This window comes from Cherax quadricarinatus, chromosome 85, assembly GCF_038502225.1.
Source record: "Cherax quadricarinatus isolate ZL_2023a chromosome 85, ASM3850222v1, whole genome shotgun sequence".
Lineage (NCBI taxonomy): Eukaryota > Metazoa > Arthropoda > Malacostraca > Decapoda > Parastacidae > Cherax > Cherax quadricarinatus.
The window spans coordinates 5,456,692-5,484,144 of NC_091376.1; the positions used below are offsets into that span (position 1 = coordinate 5,456,692).

The 27,453-nt window shown below is 44.2% G+C and overlaps 1 protein-coding gene across 2 annotated transcripts in view; it reads right to left on the reverse strand.

Annotated features, from left to right (window-relative positions):
* The window catches only part of LOC128703144 (uncharacterized), a 226,303-nt gene that overhangs the window by 98,786 nt on the left and 100,064 nt on the right, over positions 1–27,453 (reverse strand). For both annotated transcript variants that reach the window (XM_070103247.1, XM_070103248.1), the window contains exons 2-3: positions 816–1,029; positions 244–378 (exon numbers count right to left, since the gene is read on the reverse strand). In XM_070103247.1, the coding sequence (XP_069959348.1) occupies positions 244–378; positions 816–1,029 (349 nt within the window). The remainder of the gene's footprint in view (positions 1–243; positions 379–815; positions 1,030–27,453) is intronic.

Genomic DNA, 27,453 nt, shown 5'->3' on the forward strand with positions numbered 1-27,453 from the left:
CCTGGTCATGTGGGCCCATCTGACAACCTCGGCTAGTGTCCACGATCATTCTGTTACTTTCATCGTATTCCTGTGTTGGCCTCTTGCTGTTCGGTGGCGGGTTGTACATCACTGCTATCATCACTTTTGGTGTGTGTATCGTGTATTGTACATGATTCATTAATGAATATGTAGGTTTGACAGTATGTGCACATGTTATGTGACTATATTTGTGTACACAAGCATGGGTGAGCATATACGCACTCGGTAACGTCAGCACAGGTGAAGGTGACGTTGCCTAGGTGATGGTTGTGCTTGTGGTTCTCAGTGATGTAAGTCTGATTGAAGTCTACAGCAGTCACGTGGCTTGCCACTGATGCCAGCTTACAGGTGAACCTCCTGTGCAGAGATAATGTATTAGGTTTGATGCCTGTAGATTGTATGTAGGTATTAAGGCCACACTTTATATAAAATAGCGTTCAGAATATTTTAATTTCTAAATGAAGGATTAAACTACTCTTAAGAGTACATATGATGAAAAATACATCTCTCATATACAGTACTCTATGAACTCAAGATGAGGTGTAATGAATGACTGTTAGTAAATAAACAGAAGAATGGACTGGGACTCGAACTGTGACAGTTGAGTCACAGCTACTGGTCCCTGACATAGGCCTGACACAACAAACTTGTCTTTAAAACCTAAAACCTTCCTATTGTAAGCTTCGTGGTTCAGTGGTACTGCACTGAACCTGCTACTAGGCAATATCTATGTTTACAAATTGAAATAAAACAAATAAAATCTACGAATAATAAAAATAAAATGTCCTACTCACCCTATTCCAGCTCCCAGCTCTAGGACCTTCTTGCCTTGGTAGTTGGGGAGGTAGGAGAGGATCTCCTTCCGGTCGTCATTGGCCAGGGGAATCGTGTCATGGCAGAGTAGCATGGACTCTAACGATGGTTCATGTGACTCCCAGAAGTCCTTCATCTTTTGTCTCACGAACGAATCTTCCTTATTCTTCTCATTCATGTTTGTGATGAACAGCGCTGCCCACACAACATATACGTAAAATTAGACACATGTGAAACATCTGAGTTTCTTTATGGACGTGAAGAGTTGGCTGAGGGACTGATTACCTTGTCTTTTGATTTTAGTTCTAATATCTTCCCATTATGTCCTGGAATTTGTATAGATAAAGCCACTGGATGGCGAAACGTATACAATAAAGATACCTACCCATATGTTGTACATGTGTATAATTCTTCATGATGATACTGTATACCATTCATGTATAACACACACACACAAATATATATATATATATATATATATATATATATATATATATATATATATATATATATATATATATATATATATATATATATATATAAGTAGTGCCGAAGGCGGCTCAGCAGTCTCTGCGGCTGAGCGCTGTATTCCTGAGCAGTCTCCTCCCGAAAGGTCGGCAGCTGAGCGGTCTCCTTTTCACACCTTTATGCTAATGACCTCACCCACGACCCCCACCCACGACCCCCGCCCACGACCCCCACCCACGACCCCCGCCCACGACCCCCACCCACGACCCCCACCCACGACCCCCACCGATGACCCCACCCACAACCCCCACCCACGACCCCCACCCACGACCCCCACCCTCGACCACCTCACTCTCGACCACCTCACCCTCGACCACCTCACCCTCGACCACCTCACCCTCGACCACCTCACCCTTGACCACCTCGCCCTCAACCCCCCCACCCACGCCCCCCACTCGCGCCCCGCACGCCCGCCTGCCACGCCCTCGCGCCCGCCTGCCCACACCCTTGCGCCCACGCCCTTGCGCCCGCCCATGCCTTCTGCAGCGTCGTCCAGATCGCCCCCGCGCCCCGAATTTTTTCCTGATTTTTTTCGAATTTTTTTTTAATTTCATTTTCTTGTGGTCTCCATCTCCTCGGATCAAGTTTTTGAGGTTTCCCCTCCCACTTTCACCCACATCCCAAATTTTTCCGATTTTTTTTTTGAATTTCTTATGATCTCCATCTCCTCGGATCAAAGTTTTTCTCGATATCAATAATACAAAGACTCCATCTCCTCGGACCAAGTTTTTTGGATTCCCCCCTCTGGGGGTAAGCATTCAAAATGGACTCCCACTTGCATTCCAAATTCCCTGCTCCATCTCCTCGGATCAAGTTTTTCTCGATATCAATAATACAAAGATTTCCCCCCACCATCCACTTCTACCCCAAATATTCTTCCTCCATCTCCTTGGATCAAGTTTTTGGGTTTCCCCCTGTGGGTACCCCTCCCACCACCCACTTCCACCCCAAATTCCCTGCTCCAATTCCTCGGATCAAGTTTTTCTCGATATCAAATAATACAAAGACTCCATCTTCTCGGATCAAGTTTTTGGATTCCCCCCTCTGGGGGTAAGCATTCAAATGTACTCCCGCTATGGGGCATGGTACTTTCTCTTACTACAGGTCTAAACAAGTGTGACGTCACTCCACCTGTGTTTACTCGGCGGTCAGTGACGTCACGTGATGGATGACCTCACACACAGGCTGAATCTTGTCGACTTCCCCCTATGTCAGTGACGTCACGTGATGACCACACACACAGGCTGAATCTTGTCGAGCAGACATTAAAATGCAGGATAACACTATTTATTATACAACCAATGCATTTCATATACATCCAACAAAAAAATTCATTGAAGAAAAGGTGCAATTCATTGACTAAAATCAACATAGAGTAATTGTTTTTCTCTTGAAGAAATTCTGTGCATTTTGTTCTGGATCTTCTTCGTCGTCACCATCGCAGTATTACACATTCCATATACAACATAGGGAAAACATTACACATTTTCACTCTTAACCCAGGATAACCCAAATAATTTCACATTTTTTTTCGTTAATACTCACAACAATCCACAATTTCTTTACAAAAGATTCACTCTCCTCAAGTCTAGACATTTTTCTCGTTTTAACTATTTCATCAGAAAAAGTCACCACAACACTTACAACTTATAACCATTTTTCGATAAATTCACTAGTCACAATTTTACATATTACAAAGTTAATACGCACACACACACACACACACACACACACACACACACACACACACACACACACACACACACACACACACACACACACACACACACACACACACACCTCACTTTACTTTGAACATCTTCAAAACACTCTCATAAATCATTGAATACTCACAAAAATACCATTGAACATTTCCAAACAACACTAAAACATTTCCAAGACAACATTTTGAATGCTCCCAAATAAGATTTGACATCTCTAATTTATCTACACTTACATATTTCATTAAATTACAACTCATCCCCCAAAACTCCTCCCTCATTCTCCAGATTTTTACGGATAACCCAAATAATTTCACATTTTTTTCGTTAATACCCACAACAATCCACAATTTCTTTACAAAAGATTCACTCTCCTCATGTCTAGATATTTTTCTCGTTTTAACTATTTCATCAGAAAAAGTCGCCACAACACTTACAACTTATAACCACTTTTCGATAAATTCACTAGTCACAATTTTACATATTACGAAGTTAATACACACACACACACACACACACACACACACACACACACACACACACACACACACACACACACACACCACTTTACTTTGAACAACACCAAAAACACCACCAATTACCTTTGAAAACTCCAAAAACATCATTTGAACACCTTTAAAAACACCTTTGAATAGTCTCAAACACCACTTGAGTACTCCCAAATACACCACTGAATACTACTAAAACACCACTGAATACGGTCAAAACACCACCAAATCACCACTGAATACTCCCAGAACACCTTCATAAATACTCTTGCACATCATTTGAACACCTTCAAAACACCTTTGAATAGTCTCAAACACCATTTGAGTACTCCCAAATACACCACTGAATACTACTAAAACAGCACTGAATACAGTCAAATCACCATAAACTAAGATCAACATCACAGACTAACACCCATTTTCACACAAATCCCCTCAAATCACTATAACCAAGACGATCCCACTCACCTCCAACTAAGATATAACATGAGCGCACAAAACATGAACACAAACCAAACACACACGAACACTTACAACAGAATCACCTCTTTTTCGGTATCTCTAGTTCGACAACAATACCCACAATCCACAACACCCACAACCCACAACACCCACAACCCACATCACCCACAACCCACATCACCCACAACAACAACCCACTTATAACATCTTTTTTTGGTATCTCTAGTTCGACAATACCCACAACCCACAACACCCACAACCCACAACACACCACAACCCACATCACCCACAACAACAACCCACTTATAACATCTTTTCGGTATCTCTAGTTCCACAACACCCACAACCCACAACACCCACAACCCACAACACCCCACAACCCACAACACCCACAACAACAACCCACTTATAACATCTTTTTCGATGTCTCTAGTTCGACAACAACACCCACACCCCACAACACCCATATCCCACAACACCCACAACCCACAACACCCACTACCCACATCACCCACAACAACAACCCACTTATAACATCTTTTTGGTATCTCTAGTTCGACAACAACACCCACAACCCACAACACCCACAACCCACAACACCCCACAACCCACTATTTTTTCTCATTTTAACTAATTTCATCAGAAAAAGTCACAACAACAACCCACTTATAACATCTTTTCGGTATCTCTAGTTCGACAACAACACCCACAACCCACAACACCCACAACCCACAACACCCCACAACCCACTATTTTTTCTCATTTTAACTAATTTCATCAGAAAAAGTCACAACAACAACCCACTTATAACATCTTTTTCGATATCTCTAGTTCGACAACAATACCCACAACCCTCATCACTTACCAATTTATTCACAATTTTTCCTCTTTCAATACAAAATTTTTCCCTTCTTTTTATTGAATCTTAAAATGTAATACACATTCCTCCCTACATTACTAAAATTCTAATAAAATCCTCTCCATACCCATCTCCTTGTATCCACATAAATTAATATTATACTCACAACAAGTAATCTCACTACCCAACTACTGCGACATGTTTCTACACACTCCAATCTTTTCCAGTGTATCATAACTTTTCACTTCTATAATTTCTTTTATAATATTCACACATTACCTTTATTTTCAGTAAAATCCCCCATATTTCATTAAATTTTTAATACAACCCTCCCCATACCCCTCTCCATCTCACCCACATTTCTTCACACCCACTCACCCGTCTCCCAACACACCTCTTCAGAACAAACACAAAAATCACATTTCACATCCATAAATGCATCTCATCACCCATCTCAAATCCACTAAAATCACTGTAACCAAGATATTCACAAAATTCTATGACCAACTAACACACAGACAACTCACTTTACTTTGAACACCTTCAAAACACTCTCATACATCATCATTTGAGACCACCTTTTCTCAATATCTCTTAAGAAATATTCTCTCATCGACAACCTTTATCATCTAACTACAGAACAACCCACAGATTACTTCGAACACTCTCATAAATCATTTGAATACTCACATAAACACCTTTGGACATTTTCCAAACAACACTGAAACATTTCCAAGTCAACATTTTGATTACTCCCAAATAAGATTTGACATCTCTAATTTATCTACACTTACGTATTTCATTAAATTACAACTCATCCCCCAAACTCCTCCCTCATTCTCCAGATTTTTATAACAGTATCACAAAAACTAACTCATACACTTATGTCATGAGACATTACCAACACTAACACACACACACACACACAGCAAAGTGGTGTGTGTGTGCATGTGTGTGTGTACTCACCTATTTGTACTCACCTATTTGTGGTTGCAGGGGTCGAGTCCTAGCTCCTGGCCCCGCCTCTTCACCGGTTGCTACTAGGCCCTCTCTCTCCCCGCTCCATGAGCTTTATCAAACCTCGTCTTAAAACTGTGTATGGTTCCTGCCTCCACTACGTCATTTTCTAGGCTATTCCACTGCCTTACAACTCTATGACTGAAGAAATACTTCCTACTATCTCTCTTACCTGGAGTTTACCTGGAGAGAGTTTCGGGGGTCAATGCCCCCGCGGCCCGGTCTGTGACCAGGCCTCCTGGTGGATCAGCGCCTGATCAACCAGGCTGTTGCTGCTGGCTGCACGCAAACCAACGTACGAGCCACAGCCCGGCTGATCAGGAACTGACTTTAGGTGCTTGTCCAGTGCCAGCTTGAAGACTGCCAGGGGTCTGTTGGTAATCCCCCTTATGTGTGCTGGGAGGCAGTTGAACAGTCTCGGGCCCCTGACACTTATTGTATGGTCTCTTAACGTGCTAGTGACACCCCTGCTTTTCATTGGGGGGATGGTGCATCGTCTGCCAAGTCTTTTGCTTTCGTAGTGAGTGATTTTCGTGTGCAAGTTCGGTACTAGTCCCTCTAGGATTTTCCAGGTGTATATAATCATGTATCTCTCCCTCCTGCGTTCCAGGGAATACAGGTTTAGAAACCTCAAGCGCTCCCAGTAATTGAGGTGTTTTATCTCCGTTATGCGCGCCGTGAAAGTTCTCTGTACATTTTCTAGGTCGGCAATTTCACCTGCCTTGAAAGGTGCTGTTAGAGTGCAGCAATATTCCAGCCTAGATAGAACAAGTGACCTGAAGAGTGTCATCATGGGCTTGGCCTCCCTAGTTTTGAAGGTTCTCATTATCCATCCTGTCATTTTTCTAGCAGATGCGATTGATACAATGTTATGGTCCTTGAAGGTGAGATCCTCCGACATAATCACTCCCAGGTCTTTGACGTTGGTGTTTCGCTCTATTTTGTGGCCAGAATTTGTTTTGTACTCTGATGAAGATTTAATTTCCTCATGTTTACCATATCTGAGTAATTGAAATTTCTCATCGTTGAACTTCATATTGTTTTCTGCAGCCCACTGAAAGATTTGGTTGATGTCCGCCTGGAGCCTTGCAGTGTCTGCAATGGAAGACACTGTCATGCAGATTCGGGTGTCATCTGCAAAGGAAGACACGGTGCTGTGGCTGACATCCTTGTCTATGTCGGATATGAGGATGAGGAACAAGATGGGAGCTAGTACTGTGCCTTGTGGAACAGAGCTTTTCACCGTAGCTGCCTCGGACTTTACTCTGTTGACGACTACTCTCTGTGTTCTGTTAGTGAGGAAATTATAGATCCATCGACCGACTTTTCCTGTTATTCCTTTAGCGCGCATTTTGTGCGCTATTACGCCATGGTCACACTTGTCGAAGGCTTTTGCAAAGTCTGTATATATTACATCTGCATTCTTTTTGTCTTCTAGTGCATTTAGGACCTTGTCGTAGTGATCCAGTAGTTGAGACAGACAGGAGCGACCTGTTCTAAACCCATGTTGCCCTGGGTTGTGTAACTGATGGGTTTCTAGATGGGTGGTGATCTTGCTTCTTAGGACCCTTTCAAAGATTTTTATGATATGGGATGTTAGTGCTATTGGTCTGTAGTTCTTTGCTGTTGCTTTACTGCCCCCTTTGTGGAGTGGGGCTATGTCTGTTGTTTTTAGTAACTGAGGGACGACCCCCGTGTCCATGCTCCCTCTCCATAGGATGGAAAAGGCTCGTGATAGGGGCTTCTTGCAGTTCTTGATGAACACAGAGTTCCATGAGTCTGGCCCTGGGGCAGAGTGCATGGGCATGTCATTTATCGCCTGTTCGAAGTCATTTGGCGTCAGGATAACATCGGATAGGCTTGTGTTAATCAAATTTTGTGGCTCTCTCATAAAAAATTAATTTTGATCTTCGACTCTCAGTCTGGTTAGCGGCTTGCTAAAAACTGAGTCATATTGGGACTTGAGTAGCTCACTCATTTCCTTGCTGTCATCTGTGTAGGACCCATCTTGTTTAAGTAGGGGCCCAATACTGGGCGTTGTTCTCGATTTTGATTTGGCATAGGAGAAGAAATACTTTGGGTTTCTTTCGATTTCATTTATAGCTTTTATTTCTTCCCGCGATTCCTGACTCCTAAAGGATTCTTTTAGCTTAAGTTCGATGCTTGCTATTTCTCTGACCAGTGTCTCCCTGCGCATTTCAGATATATTGACCTCTTTTAGCCGCTCTGTTATTCTTTTCCGTCGCCTGTAAAGGGAGCGCCTGTCTCTTTCTATTTTACATCTACTCCTCCTTTTTCTTAGAGGAATAAGCCTTGTGCATACATCGAGTGCCACCGAGTTAATCTGTTCTAGGCATAAGTTTGGGTCTGTGTTGCTTAGTATATCTTCCCAGCTTATATCGGTTAGGACTTGGTTTACTTGGTCCCACTTTATGTTTTTGTTATTGAAGTTGAATTTGGTGAATGCTCCCTCGTGACTAGTCTCATTTTGTCGGTCTGGGGCTCCTCGCATACATGTCTGAACCTCAATTATGTTGTGATCTGAGTATATTGTTTTTGATATGGTGACATTTCTTATCAGATCATCATTGTTAGTGAATATGAGGTCTAGTGTATTCTCCAGTCTAGTTTACCTGGAGTTTACCTGGAGAGAGTTTCGGGGGTCAACGCCCCCGCGGCCCGGTCTGTGACCAGGCCTCCTGGTGGATCAGCGCCTGATCAACCAGGCTGTTGCTGCTGGCTGCACGCAAACCAACGTACGAGCCACAGCCCGGCTGATCAGGAACTGACTTTAGGTGCTTGTCCAGTGCCAGCTTGAAGACTGCCAGGGGTCTGTTGGTAATCCCCCTTATGTGTGCTGGGAGGCAGTTGAACAGTCTCGGGCCCCTGACACTTATTGTATGGTCTCTTAACGTGCTAGTGACACCCCTGCTTTTCATTGGGGGGATGGTGCATCGTCTGCCAAGTCTTTTGCTTTCGTAGTGAGTGATTTTCGTGTGCAAGTTCGGTACTAGTCCCTCTAGGATTTTCCAGGTGTATATAATCATGTATCTCTCCCTCCTGCGTTCCATGGAATACAGGTTTAGAAACCTCAAGCGCTCCCAGTAATTGAGGTGTTTTATCTCCGTTATGCGCGCCGTGAAAGTTCTCTGTACATTTTCTAAGTCGGCAATTTCACCTGCCTTGAAAGGTGCTGTTAGAGTGCAGCAATATTCCAGCCTAGATAGAACAAGTGACCTGAAGAGTGTCATCATGGGCTTGGCCTCCCTAGTTTTGAAGGTTCTCATTATCCATCCTGTCATTTTTCTAGCAGATGCGATTGATACAATGTTATGGTCCTTGAAGGTGAGATCCTCCGACATAATCACTCCCAGGTCTTTGACGTTGGTGTTTCGCTCTATTTTGTGGCCAGAATTTGTTTTGTACTCTGATGAAGATTTAATTTCCTCATGTTTACCATATCTGAGTAATTGAAATTTCTCATCGTTGAACTTCATATTGTTTTCTGCAGCCCACTGAAAGATTTGGTTGATGTCCGCCTGGAGCCTTGCAGTGTCTGCAATGGAAGACACTGTCATGCAGATTCGGGTGTCATCTGCAAAGGAAGACACGGTGCTGTGGCTGACATCCTTGTCTATGTCGGATATGAGGATGAGGAACAAGATGGGAGCTAGTACTGTGCCTTGTGGAACAGAGCTTTTCACCGTAGCTGCCTCGGACTTTACTCTGTTGACGACTACTCTCTGTGTTCTGTTAGTGAGGAAATTATAGATCCATCGACCGACTTTTCCTGTTATTCCTTTAGCGCGCATTTTGTGCGCTATTACGCCATGGTCACACTTGTCGAAGGCTTTTGCAAAGTCTGTATATATTACATCTGCATTCTTTTTGTCTTCTAGTGCATTTAGGACCTTGTCGTAGTGATCCAGTAGTTGAGACAGACAGGAGCGACCAGTTCTAAACCCATGTTGCCCTGGGTTGTGTAACTGATGGGTTTCTAGATGGGTGGTGATCTTGCTTCTTAGGACCCTTTCAAAGATTTTTATGATATGGGATGTTAGTGCTATTGGTCTGTAGTTCTTTGCTGTTGCTTTACTGCCCCCTTTGTGGAGTGGGGCTATGTCTGTTGTTTTTAGTAACTGAGGGACGACCCCCGTGTCCATGCTCCCTCTCCATAGGATGGAAAAGGCTCGTGATAGGGGCTTCTTGCAGTTCTTGATGAACACAGAGTTCCATGAGTCTGGCCCTGGGGCAGAGTGCATGGGCATGTCATTTATCGCCTGTTCGAAGTCATTTGGCGTCAGGATAACATCGGATAGGCTTGTGTTAATCAAATTTTGTGGCTCTCTCATAAAAAATTAATTTTGATCTTCGACTCTCAGTCTGGTTAGCGGCTTGCTAAAAACTGAGTCATATTGGGACTTGAGTAGCTCACTCATTTCCTTGCTGTCATCTGTGTAGGACCCATCTTGTTTAAGTAGGGGCCCAATACTGGGCGTTGTTCTCGATTTTGATTTGGCATAGGAGAAGAAATACTTTGGGTTTCTTTCGATTTCATTTATAGCTTTTATTTCTTCCCGCGATTCCTGACTCCTAAAGGATTCTTTTAGCTTAAGTTCGATGCTTGCTATTTCTCTGACCAGTGTCTCCCTGCGCATTTCAGATATATTGACCTCTTTTAGCCGCTCTGTTATTCTTTTCCGTCGCCTGTAAAGGGAGCGCCTGTCTCTTTCTATTTTACATCTACTCCTCCTTTTTCTTAGAGGAATAAGCCTTGTGCATACATCGAGTGCCACCGAGTTAATCTGTTCTAGGCATAAGTTTGGGTCTGTGTTGCTTAGTATATCTTCCCAGCTTATATCGGTTAGGACTTGGTTTACTTGGTCCCACTTTATGTTTTTGTTATTGAAGTTGAATTTGGTGAATGCTCCCTCGTGACTAGTCTCATTTTGTCGGTCTGGGGCTCCTCGCATACATGTCTGAACCTCAATTATGTTGTGATCTGAGTATATTGTTTTTGATATGGTGACATTTCTTATCAGATCATCATTGTTAGTGAATATGAGGTCTAGTGTATTCTCCAGTCTAGTTTACCTGGAGTTTACCTGGAGAGAGTTTCGGGGGTCAACGCCCCCGCGGCCCGGTCTGTGACCAGGCCTCCTGGTGGATCAGCGCCTGATCAACCAGGCTGTTGCTGCTGGCTGCACGCAAACCAACGTACGAGCCACAGCCCGGCTGATCAGGAACTGACTTTAGGTGCTTGTCCAGTGCCAGCTTGAAGACTGCCAGGGGTCTGTTGGTAATCCCCCTTATGTGTGCTGGGAGGCAGTTGAACAGTCTCGGGCCCCTGACACTTATTGTATGGTCTCTTAACGTGCTAGTGACACCCCTGCTTTTCATTGGGGGGATGGTGCATCGTCTGCCAAGTCTTTTGCTTTCGTAGTGAGTGATTTTCGTGTGCAAGTTCGGTACTAGTCCCTCTAGGATTTTCCAGGTGTATATAATCATGTATCTCTCCCTCCTGCGTTCCAGGGAATACAGGTTTAGAAACCTCAAGCGCTCCCAGTAATTGAGGTGTTTTATCTCCGTTATGCGCGCCGTGAAAGTTCTCTGTACATTTTCTAGGTCGGCAATTTCACCTGCCTTGAAAGGTGCTGTTAGAGTGCAGCAATATTCCAGCCTAGATAGAACAAGTGACCTGAAGAGTGTCATCATGGGCTTGGCCTCCCTAGTTTTGAAGGTTCTCATTATCCATCCTGTCATTTTTCTAGCAGATGCGATTGATACAATGTTATGGTCCTTGAAGGTGAGATCCTCCGACATAATCACTCCCAGGTCTTTGACGTTGGTGTTTCGCTCTATTTTGTGGCCAGAATTTGTTTTGTACTCTGATGAAGATTTAATTTCCTCATGTTTACCATATCTGAGTAATTGAAATTTCTCATCGTTGAACTTCATATTGTTTTCTGCAGCCCACTGAAAGATTTGGTTGATGTCCGCCTGGAGCCTTGCAGTGTCTGCAATGGAAGACACTGTCATGCAGATTCGGGTGTCATCTGCAAAGGAAGACACGGTGCTGTGGCTGACATCCTTGTCTATGTCGGATATGAGGATGAGGAACAAGATGGGAGCTAGTACTGTGCCTTGTGGAACAGAGCTTTTCACCGTAGCTGCCTCGGACTTTACTCTGTTGACGACTACTCTCTGTGTTCTGTTAGTGAGGAAATTATAGATCCATCGACCGACTTTTCCTGTTATTCCTTTAGCGCGCATTTTGTGCGCTATTACGCCATGGTCACACTTGTCGAAGGCTTTTGCAAAGTCTGTATATATTACATCTGCATTCTTTTTGTCTTCTAGTGCATTTAGGACCTTGTCGTAGTGATCCAGTAGTTGAGACAGACAGGAGCGACCTGTTCTAAACCCATGTTGCCCTGGGTTGTGTAACTGATGGGTTTCTAGATGGGTGGTGATCTTGCTTCTTAGGACCCTTTCAAAGATTTTTATGATATGGGATGTTAGTGCTATTGGTCTGTAGTTCTTTGCTGTTGCTTTACTGCCCCCTTTGTGGAGTGGGGCTATGTCTGTTGTTTTTAGTAACTGAGGGACGACCCCCGTGTCCATGCTCCCTCTCCATAGGATGGAAAAGGCTCGTGATAGGGGCTTCTTGCAGTTCTTGATGAACACAGAGTTCCATGAGTCTGGCCCTGGGGCAGAGTGCATGGGCATGTCATTTATCGCCTGTTCGAAGTCATTTGGCGTCAGGATAACATCGGATAGGCTTGTGTTAATCAAATTTTGTGGCTCTCTCATAAAAAATTAATTTTGATCTTCGACTCTCAGTCTGGTTAGCGGCTTGCTAAAAACTGAGTCATATTGGGACTTGAGTAGCTCACTCATTTCCTTGCTGTCATCTGTGTAGGACCCATCTTGTTTAAGTAGGGGCCCAATACTGGGCGTTGTTCTCGATTTTGATTTGGCATAGGAGAAGAAATACTTTGGGTTTCTTTCGATTTCATTTATAGCTTTTATTTCTTCCCGCGATTCCTGACTCCTAAAGGATTCTTTTAGCTTAAGTTCGATGCTTGCTATTTCTCTGACCAGTGTCTCCCTGCGCATTTCAGATATATTGACCTCTTTTAGCCGCTCTGTTATTCTTTTCCGTCGCCTGTAAAGGGAGCGCCTGTCTCTTTCTATTTTACATCTACTCCTCCTTTTTCTTAGAGGAATAAGCCTTGTGCATACATCGAGTGCCACCGAGTTAATCTGTTCTAGGCATAAGTTTGGGTCTGTGTTGCTTAGTATATCTTCCCAGCTTATATCGGTTAGGACTTGGTTTACTTGGTCCCACTTTATGTTTTTGTTATTGAAGTTGAATTTGGTGAATGCTCCCTCGTGACTAGTCTCATTTTGTCGGTCTGGGGCTCCTCGCATACATGTCTGAACCTCAATTATGTTGTGATCTGAGTATATTGTTTTTGATATGGTGACATTTCTTATCAGATCATCATTGTTAGTGAATATGAGGTCTAGTGTATTCTCCAGTCTAGTTTACCTGGAGTTTACCTGGAGAGAGTTTCGGGGGTCAACGCCCCCGCGGCCCGGTCTGTGACCAGGCCTCCTGGTGGATCAGCGCCTGATCAACCAGGCTGTTGCTGCTGGCTGCACGCAAACCAACGTACGAGCCACAGCCCGGCTGATCAGGAACTGACTTTAGGTGCTTGTCCAGTGCCAGCTTGAAGACTGCCAGGGGTCTGTTGGTAATCCCCCTTATGTGTGCTGGGAGGCAGTTGAACAGTCTCGGGCCCCTGACACTTATTGTATGGTCTCTTAACGTGCTAGTGACACCCCTGCTTTTCATTGGGGGGATGGTGCATCGTCTGCCAAGTCTTTTGCTTTCGTAGTGAGTGATTTTCGTGTGCAAGTTCGGTACTAGTCCCTCTAGGATTTTCCAGGTGTATATAATCATGTATCTCTCCCTCCTGCGTTCCATGGAATACAGGTTTAGAAACCTCAAGCGCTCCCAGTAATTGAGGTGTTTTATCTCCGTTATGCGCGCCGTGAAAGTTCTCTGTACATTTTCTAAGTCGGCAATTTCACCTGCCTTGAAAGGTGCTGTTAGAGTGCAGCAATATTCCAGCCTAGATAGAACAAGTGACCTGAAGAGTGTCATCATGGGCTTGGCCTCCCTAGTTTTGAAGGTTCTCATTATCCATCCTGTCATTTTTCTAGCAGATGCGATTGATACAATGTTATGGTCCTTGAAGGTGAGATCCTCCGACATAATCACTCCCAGGTCTTTGACGTTGGTGTTTCGCTCTATTTTGTGGCCAGAATTTGTTTTGTACTCTGATGAAGATTTAATTTCCTCATGTTTACCATATCTGAGTAATTGAAATTTCTCATCGTTGAACTTCATATTGTTTTCTGCAGCCCACTGAAAGATTTGGTTGATGTCCGCCTGGAGCCTTGCAGTGTCTGCAATGGAAGACACTGTCATGCAGATTCGGGTGTCATCTGCAAAGGAAGACACGGTGCTGTGGCTGACATCCTTGTCTATGTCGGATATGAGGATGAGGAACAAGATGGGAGCTAGTACTGTGCCTTGTGGAACAGAGCTTTTCACCGTAGCTGCCTCGGACTTTACTCTGTTGACGACTACTCTCTGTGTTCTGTTAGTGAGGAAATTATAGATCCATCGACCGACTTTTCCTGTTATTCCTTTAGCGCGCATTTTGTGCGCTATTACGCCATGGTCACACTTGTCGAAGGCTTTTGCAAAGTCTGTATATATTACATCTGCATTCTTTTTGTCTTCTAGTGCATTTAGGACCTTGTCGTAGTGATCCAGTAGTTGAGACAGACAGGAGCGACCAGTTCTAAACCCATGTTGCCCTGGGTTGTGTAACTGATGGGTTTCTAGATGGGTGGTGATCTTGCTTCTTAGGACCCTTTCAAAGATTTTTATGATATGGGATGTTAGTGCTATTGGTCTGTAGTTCTTTGCTGTTGCTTTACTGCCCCCTTTGTGGAGTGGGGCTATGTCTGTTGTTTTTAGTAACTGAGGGACGACCCCCGTGTCCATGCTCCCTCTCCATAGGATGGAAAAGGCTCGTGATAGGGGCTTCTTGCAGTTCTTGATGAACACAGAGTTCCATGAGTCTGGCCCTGGGGCAGAGTGCATGGGCATGTCATTTATCGCCTGTTCGAAGTCATTTGGCGTCAGGATAACATCGGATAGGCTTGTGTTAATCAAATTTTGTGGCTCTCTCATAAAAAATTAATTTTGATCTTCGACTCTCAGTCTGGTTAGCGGCTTGCTAAAAACTGAGTCATATTGGGACTTGAGTAGCTCACTCATTTCCTTGCTGTCATCTGTGTAGGACCCATCTTGTTTAAGTAGGGGCCCAATACTGGGCGTTGTTCTCGATTTTGATTTGGCATAGGAGAAGAAATACTTTGGGTTTCTTTCGATTTCATTTATAGCTTTTATTTCTTCCCGCGATTCCTGACTCCTAAAGGATTCTTTTAGCTTAAGTTCGATGCTTGCTATTTCTCTGACCAGTGTCTCCCTGCGCATTTCAGATATATTGACCTCTTTTAGCCGCTCTGTTATTCTTTTCCGTCGCCTGTAAAGGGAGCGCCTGTCTCTTTCTATTTTACATCTACTCCTCCTTTTTCTTAGAGGAATAAGCCTTGTGCATACATCGAGTGCCACCGAGTTAATCTGTTCTAGGCATAAGTTTGGGTCTGTGTTGCTTAGTATATCTTCCCAGCTTATATCGGTTAGGACTTGGTTTACTTGGTCCCACTTTATGTTTTTGTTATTGAAGTTGAATTTGGTGAATGCTCCCTCGTGACTAGTCTCATTTTGTCGGTCTGGGGCTCCTCGCATACATGTCTGAACCTCAATTATGTTGTGATCTGAGTATATTGTTTTTGATATGGTGACATTTCTTATCAGATCATCATTGTTAGTGAATATGAGGTCTAGTGTATTCTCCAGTCTAGTTTACCTGGAGTTTACCTGGAGAGAGTTTCGGGGGTCAACGCCCCCGCGGCCCGGTCTGTGACCAGGCCTCCTGGTGGATCAGCGCCTGATCAACCAGGCTGTTGCTGCTGGCTGCACGCAAACCAACGTACGAGCCACAGCCCGGCTGATCAGGAACTGACTTTAGGTGCTTGTCCAGTGCCAGCTTGAAGACTGCCAGGGGTCTGTTGGTAATCCCCCTTATGTGTGCTGGGAGGCAGTTGAACAGTCTCGGGCCCCTGACACTTATTGTATGGTCTCTTAACGTGCTAGTGACACCCCTGCTTTTCATTGGGGGGATGGTGCATCGTCTGCCAAGTCTTTTGCTTTCGTAGTGAGTGATTTTCGTGTGCAAGTTCGGTACTAGTCCCTCTAGGATTTTCCAGGTGTATATAATCATGTATCTCTCCCTCCTGCGTTCCATGGAATACAGGTTTAGAAACCTCAAGCGCTCCCAGTAATTGAGGTGTTTTATCTCCGTTATGCGCGCCGTGAAAGTTCTCTGTACATTTTCTAAGTCGGCAATTTCACCTGCCTTGAAAGGTGCTGTTAGAGTGCAGCAATATTCCAGCCTAGATAGAACAAGTGACCTGAAGAGTGTCATCATGGGCTTGGCCTCCCTAGTTTTGAAGGTTCTCATTATCCATCCTGTCATTTTTCTAGCAGATGCGATTGATACAATGTTATGGTCCTTGAAGGTGAGATCCTCCGACATAATCACTCCCAGGTCTTTGACGTTGGTGTTTCGCTCTATTTTGTGGCCAGAATTTGTTTTGTACTCTGATGAAGATTTAATTTCCTCATGTTTACCATATCTGAGTAATTGAAATTTCTCATCGTTGAACTTCATATTGTTTTCTGCAGCCCACTGAAAGATTTGGTTGATGTCCGCCTGGAGCCTTGCAGTGTCTGCAATGGAAGACACTGTCATGCAGATTCGGGTGTCATCTGCAAAGGAAGACACGGTGCTGTGGCTGACATCCTTGTCTATGTCGGATATGAGGATGAGGAACAAGATGGGAGCTAGTACTGTGCCTTGTGGAACAGAGCTTTTCACCGTAGCTGCCTCGGACTTTACTCTGTTGACGACTACTCTCTGTGTTCTGTTAGTGAGGAAATTATAGATCCATCGACCGACTTTTCCTGTTATTCCTTTAGCGCGCATTTTGTGCGCTATTACGCCATGGTCACACTTGTCGAAGGCTTTTGCAAAGTCTGTATATATTACATCTGCATTCTTTTTGTCTTCTAGTGCATTTAGGACCTTGTCGTAGTGATCCAGTAGTTGAGACAGACAGGAGCGACCAGTTCTAAACCCATGTTGCCCTGGGTTGTGTAACTGATGGGTTTCTAGATGGGTGGTGATCTTGCTTCTTAGGACCCTTTCAAAGATTTTTATGATATGGGATGTTAGTGCTATTGGTCTGTAGTTCTTTGCTGTTGCTTTACTGCCCCCTTTGTGGAGTGGGGCTATGTCTGTTGTTTTTAGTAACTGAGGGACGACCCCCGTGTCCATGCTCCCTCTCCATAGGATGGAAAAGGCTCGTGATAGGGGCTTCTTGCAGTTCTTGATGAACACAGAGTTCCATGAGTCTGGCCCTGGGGCAGAGTGCATGGGCATGTCATTTATCGCCTGTTCGAAGTCATTTGGCGTCAGGATAACATCGGATAGGCTTGTGTTAATCAAATTTTGTGGCTCTCTCATAAAAAATTAATTTTGATCTTCGACTCTCAGTCTGGTTAGCGGCTTGCTAAAAACTGAGTCATATTGGGACTTGAGTAGCTCACTCATTTCCTTGCTGTCATCTGTGTAGGACCCATCTTGTTTAAGTAGGGGCCCAATACTGGGCGTTGTTCTCGATTTTGATTTGGCATAGGAGAAGAAATACTTTGGGTTTCTTTCGATTTCATTTATAGCTTTTATTTCTTCCCGCGATTCCTGACTCCTAAAGGATTCTTTTAGCTTAAGTTCGATGCTTGCTATTTCTCTGACCAGTGTCTCCCTGCGCATTTCAGATATATTGACCTCTTTTAGCCGCTCTGTTATTCTTTTCCGTCGCCTGTAAAGGGAGCGCCTGTCTCTTTCTATTTTACATCTACTCCTCCTTTTTCTTAGAGGAATAAGCCTTGTGCATACATCGAGTGCCACCGAGTTAATCTGTTCTAGGCATAAGTTTGGGTCTGTGTTGCTTAGTATATCTTCCCAGCTTATATCGGTTAGGACTTGGTTTACTTGGTCCCACTTTATGTTTTTGTTATTGAAGTTGAATTTGGTGAATGCTCCCTCGTGACTAGTCTCATTTTGTCGGTCTGGGGCTCCTCGCATACATGTCTGAACCTCAATTATGTTGTGATCTGAGTATATTGTTTTTGATATGGTGACATTTCTTATCAGATCATCATTGTTAGTGAATATGAGGTCTAGTGTATTCTCCAGTCTAGTTTACCTGGAGTTTACCTGGAGAGAGTTTCGGGGGTCAACGCCCCCGCGGCCCGGTCTGTGACCAGGCCTCCTGGTGGATCAGCGCCTGATCAACCAGGCTGTTGCTGCTGGCTGCACGCAAACCAACGTACGAGCCACAGCCCGGCTGATCAGGAACTGACTTTAGGTGCTTGTCCAGTGCCAGCTTGAAGACTGCCAGGGGTCTGTTGGTAATCCCCCTTATGTGTGCTGGGAGGCAGTTGAACAGTCTCGGGCCCCTGACACTTATTGTATGGTCTCTTAACGTGCTAGTGACACCCCTGCTTTTCATTGGGGGGATGGTGCATCGTCTGCCAAGTCTTTTGCTTTCGTAGTGAGTGATTTTCGTGTGCAAGTTCGGTACTAGTCCCTCTAGGATTTTCCAGGTGTATATAATCATGTATCTCTCCCTCCTGCGTTCCATGGAATACAGGTTTAGAAACCTCAAGCGCTCCCAGTAATTGAGGTGTTTTATCTCCGTTATGCGCGCCGTGAAAGTTCTCTGTACATTTTCTAGGTCGGCAATTTCACCTGCCTTGAAAGGTGCTGTTAGAGTGCAGCAATATTCCAGCCTAGATAGAACAAGTGACCTGAAGAGTGTCATCATGGGCTTGGCCTCCCTAGTTTTGAAGGTTCTCATTATCCATCCTGTCATTTTTCTAGCAGATGCGATTGATACAATGTTATGGTCCTTGAAGGTGAGATCCTCCGACATAATCACTCCCAGGTCTTTGACGTTGGTGTTTCGCTCTATTTTGTGGCCAGAATTTGTTTTGTACTCTGATGAAGATTTAATTTCCTCATGTTTACCATATCTGAGTAATTGAAATTTCTCATCGTTGAACTTCATATTGTTTTCTGCAGCCCACTGAAAGATTTGGTTGATGTCCGCCTGGAGCCTTGCAGTGTCTGCAATGGAAGACACTGTCATGCAGATTCGGGTGTCATCTGCAAAGGAAGACACGGTGCTGTGGCTGACATCCTTGTCTATGTCGGATATGAGGATGAGGAACAAGATGGGAGCTAGTACTGTGCCTTGTGGAACAGAGCTTTTCACCGTAGCTGCCTCGGACTTTACTCTGTTGACGACTACTCTCTGTGTTCTGTTAGTGAGGAAATTATAGATCCATCGACCGACTTTTCCTGTTATTCCTTTAGCGCGCATTTTGTGAGCTATTACGCCATGGTCACACTTGTCGAAGGCTTTTGCAAAGTCTGTATATATTACATCTGCATTCTTTTTGTCTTCTAGTGCATTTAGGACCTTGTCGTAGTGATCCAGTAGTTGAGACAGACAGGAGCGACCAGTTCTAAACCCATGTTGCCCTGGGTTGTGTAACTGATGGGTTTCTAGATGGGTGGTGATCTTGCTTCTTAGGACCCTTTCAAAGATTTTTATGATATGGGATGTTAGTGCTATTGGTCTGTAGTTCTTTGCTGTTGCTTTACTGCCCCCTTTGTGGAGTGGGGCTATGTCTGTTGTTTTTAGTAACTGAGGGACGACCCCCGTGTCCATGCTCCCTCTCCATAGGATGGAAAAGGCTCGTGATAGGGGCTTCTTGCAGTTCTTGATGAACACAGAGTTCCATGAGTCTGGCCCTGGGGCAGAGTGCATGGGCATGTCATTTATCGCCTGTTCGAAGTCATTTGGCGTCAGGATAACATCGGATAGGCTTGTGTTAATCAAATTTTGTGGCTCTCTCATAAAAAATTAATTTTGATCTTCGACTCTCAGTCTGGTTAGCGGCTTGCTAAAAACTGAGTCATATTGGGACTTGAGTAGCTCACTCATTTCCTTGTTGTCATCTGTGTAGGACCCATCTTGTTTAAGTAGGGGCCCAATACTGGACGTTGTTCTCGATTTTGATTTGGCATAGGAGAAGAAATACTTTGGGTTTCTTTCGATTTCATTTATGGCTTTTAGTTCTTCCCGCGATTCCTGACTCCTAAAGGATTCTTTTAGCTTAAGTTCGATGCTTGCTATTTCTCTGACCAGTGTCTCCCTGCGCATTTCAGATATATTGACCTCTTTTAGCCGCTCTGTTATTCTTTTCCGTCGCCTGTAAAGGGAGCGCCTGTCTCTTTCTATTTTACATCTACTCCTCCTTTTTCTTAGAGGAATAAGCCTTGTGCATACATCGAGTGCCACCGAGTTAATCTGTTCTAGGCATAAGTTTGGGTCTGTGTTGCTTAGTATATCTTCCCAGCTTATATCGGTTAGGACTTGGTTTACTTGGTCCCACTTTATGTTTTTGTTATTGAAGTTGAATTTGGTGAATGCTCCCTCGTGACTAGTCTCATTATGTCGGTCTGGGGCTCCACGCATACATGTCTGAACCTCAATTATGTTGTGATCTGAGTATATTGTTTTTGATATGGTGACATTTCTTATCAGATCATCATTGTTAGTGAAGATGAGGTCTAGTGTATTCTCCAGTCTAGTAGGCTCTATTATTTGCTGGTTTAAATTGAATTTTGTGCAGAGATTTAAAAGCTCGTGTGAGTGTGAGTTTTCATCAGAACTGCCTCCTGGTGTTATTACTGCAACAATATTATTTGCTATATTCCTCCATTTTAGGTGCCTTAAGTTGAAATCCCCCAGGAGCAAGATGTTGGGTGCAGGAGCTGGAAGATTTTCCAGACAGTGGTCAATTTTTAACAGCTGTTCCTGGAATTGCTGGGATGTTGCATCCGGAGGCTTGTAGACTACCACAATGACTAGGTTTTGGTTCTCGACCTTTACTGCTAAAACTTCCACTACGTCATTTGAGGCATTAAGCAGTTCTGTGCAAACAAGTGACTCTGCAATGTACAGGCCAACCCCCCCCCTTTTGCCTGTTCACTCTGTCACATCTGTATAGGTTGTAACCTGGGATCCATATTTCATTGTCCAAGTGATCCTTTATGTGGGTCTCAGTGAAAGCCGCGAACATTGCCTTTGCCTCTGCAAGCAGTCCACGGATGAAAGGTATTTTGTTGTTTGTTGCTGGCTTTAGACCCTGTATATTTGCAAAGAAGAATGTTATCGGACTGGTGGTATTGTTGGTACTGGGGGGGGGATTTTTTTTCCGGCATTAGTATCTGTATCTGTTGGTTTGGAGTGGAGGCCATCGACTGTGGTTCCACTCCAGGAATGACTGGATTTGGTGTACGATTTCTGCCATTTCCTGCCAGTATTTTTTCCTTCCTGGCACTAAAAAACCTCTCCCTCTTGAGTGGCTGTGGCTACCCAGGTTTTCCCATGGCCTGGATGTTTTGTATCTTTTTGTCCCCTTTAGATGGTATGCCTGGCAATTTAAGTTATAGCACAGTCTTTCCTGTACTGAAGAGGTACACATTTCAGGGTGAAAAAGCTTACAGGAAGGGAGTTTGCATTTTCCTGTTGTCATATGGGCATGGCATTTTCTAGGGTGGTCATAGTTGCACGTCCCATCTGTTTTTCCAGATTTCCCATGCCAGCAGATACCAAGTGCATAGTATGTGCACAGGCTTGGTTTCCGCTTGCCTTGGGTTTCTGTGACTGTATTCCCTGTTGGTGCATGTTTCCCTGTCTTACTTCTATCCTCCCTAGCACCAACAATGGAGCTCCCACCAGTTGTTTTTGGTAATTTATCCTCACTATTGCTATTGGAGTCCTCTTGTTTGCTATTTCCTGCGGTATTTCTAGTTTGCAATTATTGGTTTTATCTTATCTTTGACTACACTTGTTTCCCTACTATGGCTCCTGTCCCCTATGAGGTCATTTATATGTATTCCTTCCTGCGTATAATTCCCTACTACCTGGACAAAATCTCCAGCTTCACCATTACTGTCTCCCAGGACAGTATCTCCAGCTTCACCATTTCTGTCTCCCAGGACAGCACCTCCAGCTTCACCATTACTGTCTCCCAGGACAGTATCTCCAGCTTCACCATTTCTGTCTCCCAGGACAGCACCTCCAGCTTCACCATTACTGTCTCCCAGGACAGCACTATCAGCCCCACATTTACTGACTACCAGGACTTCATCTCCAGCCTTACAGTTTCTGACTACATGGCCAGTATCAAGGGCAGTACCATTCAGCCCAGACTTTTTATGTTCCCATCTGTTGTAGAAAGCTTCCAGGTTTTCTATGAAAGCAGCTTTGATGTTGTCCTCTTTTAATACCCTTGTGATTTTAGTCCACAGATTTTCCTCATTTGGGCATACCCAGAAACACTTCTCTGTTTTAATACTGCTTGTAGCTAGTTCTGGGATATCTGCACAAGGGGCGTGACACCAATTTCCACAAAAATGACAATTTATCCATGTGGAAGCCCGTTTGTTTGACTGACCACAGACTACACACAGCTTCATAATGATTTGAATGGTTGATTTACTGCAATTCTACTAGCAACCTCTTGAATATTATATTAATAACATTAAATGAAGCTCTAGCTATTTGTATTTCTGTTTCTAACTCTTTTTGTATATTGGACAGCTTACCGTCACGTTCCTGATTTTTAATGTTTGTGTTTATAAGGGCGCCTACAACCCCATCCGTTTACAGTCTGCTTTATTGTCCAACGAAACTGTTTGAAACCAGTCCCGGGTTCGGACCAGTCAAGGGTTCGGACCAGTCAAGGGTCCGGACCAGTCGATCTGCTCTGATCAGTGGGTCACTTATTTAAAACATACAGTGGACCCCCGCATAACGATGGCATCACATAGCGATTTTTCCGCATACCGCTTACTTTTATCGCAAAATTTTTGCCGCGCATACCGATTAAAAACCCGCTCACCGATTTTCGTCCGAGACGCGTCCAATGTGCCCTCAGCCAGCCTCACATGTGCCGCCCGTCCCATTGTTTACCAGCCAGCCTCCGCGGTAACATCCAAGCATACACTCGGAATATTTCGTATTATTACAGTGTTTTCGGTGCTGTTTCTGGAAAATAAGTGACCATGGGCCCCAAGAAAGCTTCTAGTGCCAACCCTGTGGTAAAAAGGGTGAGAATTAGTATGGAAATTAAGAAAGATTTTGAAGGGTTTGGGGCTAACCCTGAGAAGCCTATGCCAGTTGTGGAATCCATTGTGCCTACTTCAAAGATTAAGGAAATGTGTGCACAGTGGGTTGAACTGCAAACCTTTATGGATGAAAATCACCCTGACACAGCTGTTGCAAGCCGTGCTGGTGACTATTTCAATGACAATGTTGTGGCCCATTTTAGACAAATCGTAAAGGAACGGGAGGTACAGAGCTCTATGGACAGATTTGTTGTGCGACAGAGGTCCAGTGACTCTCAAGCTGGTCCTAGTGGCATTAAAAGAAGAAGGGAAGTAACCCCGGAAAAGGACTTGCTACCTCAAGTCCTAATGGAAGGGGATTCCCCTTCTAAACAGTAAGAAGATATTGCTCTCCCCTCCTCCCATCCCATCAATCATCACCAGATCTTCAATAAAAGTAAGTGTCATGTAAGTGTGCATGCCTTTTTCAGTTTGTGTGTATTAAAATTAATATTTCATGTGGTAAAAAAATTTTTTTTTCATACTTTTGGGTGTCTTGCACGGATTAATTTTATTTCCATTATTTCTTATGGGGAAAATTCATTCACATAACGATTATTTCGCATAACAATTACCCCTCTTGCACGGATTAAAATCGTTAACCGGGGGTCCACTGTACTGGTCGGTGATTTGAGCTAACACATGAAGGATCTACTGGAAATTATCTACCCGAGTAATATGTGATTTGACTGATACAAAAGTATAACTTACGTGTTGAAGAGCCGGTGATATCTGGCAGCTCCTACAATGACGAACGGTCACCTCCTTGTTTATCAATCGCTGTATCTGGCTTTTCTATTTTTTTTTTTTTTTCCGTCTCCACCACAATAAATGCTATATTATCACTATAGTTGACTGGTGCAAATTTTGGAGGAAGGACGCTTTTTCTGTAGTAATAATTGCTTCTCGTTGTGTATATTGCGACCGCTGGTAACTACAGGTTATATGAAATTCACAGTAACGTCTCGTATTTCAAGAAAAGAAACTAATGAAAGTCACTCCACTCCACTAAGTACCATTATAATACTGGTTAGTTGCTACTACAACACTGTATTCTGCTATTCACTGGTATCACTAGATTATATGCGAGTACACTAGCAGGCCAGTAAGATTATTAAAAACAGCTGACCTGTGGTAAGTTTCTGGCGACTTCTGGCACCTTCCTCTATAGGCTTATCACTTCATTTACAAATTCACCTGTTTTCAAATGACACTTTAGCCTTTATCATCAATATACTAGGGAGCCACTGTAGTATACACTATACACCATGTATACTCAATGTTATCAGGGAGACTTTCTTTCCTCTGACATGAAAAGTTCAATTATTATTATTTTTTTCCACACGGGAACAGGCCTATGATTCCCCTCTGGCAGTAAACTCTGCTACGCAGTGCACACTAATTCTCCTTTTTTGACTCAGTATATAATGTTTTCCGCCCAAGATTGGTTCCAGGCGCTAGAGGGATGTATCGTATAGGATTGATGACACAAATTAAAGTTCTAGCACGTAAGAGCGACCGTGAAAACACGAGAAAACCGGGAGCACTACGAGGCACGCTGACACGCTGTGGGTCGCATTCTAGCGGCTCTGACTCATTTGTGTCTTCAACTTCCAATTGTGGCCTCTTGTTTCTGTGTCCCCTCCCTGGAACATCCTGTCTTTGTCCACCTTGTCTATTCCACGCAGTATTTTATATGTCGTTATCATGTCTCCCCTGACCCTCCTGTCCTCCAGTGTCGTCAGGCCGATTTCCTTTAATCTTTCTTCATAGGACATTCCCCTTAGCTCTGGAACTAACCTTGTCGCAAACCTTTGTACTTTCTCTAGTTTCTTGACGTGCTTTATCAAGTGCGGGTTCCAAACAGGTGCTGCATACTCCAGTATGGGCCTGACATACACGGTGTACAGTGTCTTGAATGATTCCTTACTAAGGTATTGGAATGCTGTTCTCAGGTTTGCCAGGCACCCATATGCTGCAGCAGTTATCTGATTGATGTGTGCTTCCGGAGACATGCTCGGTGTTATACTCACCCCAAGATCTTTCTCCTTGAGTGAGGTTTGCAGTCTTTGGCCACCTAGCCTATACTCTGTCTGTGGTCTTCTGTGCCCTTCCCCTATCTTCATGACTTTGCATTTGGCAGGATTAAATTCGAGAAGCCATTTGCTGGACCAGGTGTCCAGTCTGTCCAGGTCTCTTTGAAGTCCTGCCTGGTCCTCATCAGATTTAATTCTCCTCATTAACTTCACATCATCTGCAAACAGGGACACTTCTGAGTCTAACCCTTCCGTCATGTCGTTCACATATACCAAAAATAGCACTGGTCCTAGGACCGACCCCTGTGGGACCCCGCTCGTCACAGGTGCCCACTGTGATACATCATTACGTACCATGACTCGTTGTTGCCTCCCTGTCAGGTATTCTCTGATCCATTGCAGTGCCCTTCCTATTATATGCGCCTGATGCTCTAGCTTCTGCACTAATCTCTTGTGAGGAACTGTGTCAAAGGCCTTCTTGCAGTCCAAGAAGATGCAATCAACCCACCCCTCTCTCTCTTGTCTTACTTCTGTTATTTTATCATAAAACTCCAGAAGGTTTGTGACACAGGATTTGCCTTCCGTGAATCCGTGCTGGTTGGCATTTATACTCCTGTTCCGTTCCAGGTGCTCCACCACTCTCCTCCTGATAATCTTCTCCATAATTTTGCATACTATACACGTCAATGACACAGGTCTATAGTTTAGTGCCTCTTTTCTGTCTCCTTTTTTTAAAAATGGGAACTACATTTGCCGTCTTCCATACCTCAGGTAGTTGCCCAGTTTCCAGGGATGTGTTGAAGATTGTGGTAAGTGGCACGCACAACATATCTGCTCCCTCTCTAAGGACCCACGGGGAGATGTTGTCCGGTCCCATTGCCTTTGAGGTATCGATGTCCCTTAGCAGTTTCTTCACCTCCTCCTCATCTGTATGTATGTCGTCCAACACTTGTTGGTGTATTCCTTGCTGGTGTCCCCATCTGGTCTGTTCCCCCAGAGTCCTTCCTGTCTCTACTGTAAATACTTCCTTAAATCTCGTGTTGAGCTCCTCGCATACCTCTTGATCGTTTCTTGTGAGTTCTCCACCTTCTTTCCTCAGCCTTATCACCTGGTCCTTGACTGTTGTCTTCCTCCTAATGTGGCTATACAGCAGTTTCGGGTCAGATTTGACTTTCGATGCTATGTCGTTTTCATACTGTCGCTGGGCCTCCCTCCTTATCTGTGCATACTCGTTTCTGGCTCTTCTACTAATCTCCTTGTTTTCCTGGGTCCTATGCCTCCTGTACCTTTTCCATTCTCTGTTGCACTTAGTTTTTGCCTCCCTACACCTTCGGGTAAACCAAGGACTCGTTTTGGTCTTCCTATTATTTCTGTTTCCCTTGGGAACAAAACTTTCCTCTGCCTCCTTGCACTTTGTTGCCACATATTCCATCATCTCGTTTACTGATTTTCCTACCATTTCTCTGTCCCACTGAACCTCCTGCAGGAAGTTTCTCATACCTGTGTAGTCCCCCCTTTTATAGTTTGGCCTGTCCCCTTCAGTTCCTGTTACCTTCTCCACTTGTAACTCTACTATATAGTCAAAACTCAGAACCACATGATCGCTAGCTCCAAGGGGCCTCTCGTAAGTGATGTCCTCATTGTCTGAACTGCTCAGGGTGAACACAAGATCCAGTCTTGCTGGCTCATCCTCCCCTCTCTCTCTGGTTGTGTCCCTGACATGTTGATGCATGAGGTTTTCAAGTACCACATCCATCATCTTGGCTCTCCATGTTTCGGGACCCCCATGTGGCTCCAGGTTTTCCCAGTCGATCTCCCTGTGGTTGAAATCGCCCATTACCAGTAACTTTGCTCTGCTCGAGTGAGCTCTTCTTGCCACCTCAGCCAGTGTGTCCACCATCACCCTGTTGTTTTCTTCGTACTCCTCTCTTGGCCTCCTGCAGTTCTGTGGTGGGTTATACATCACTCCAA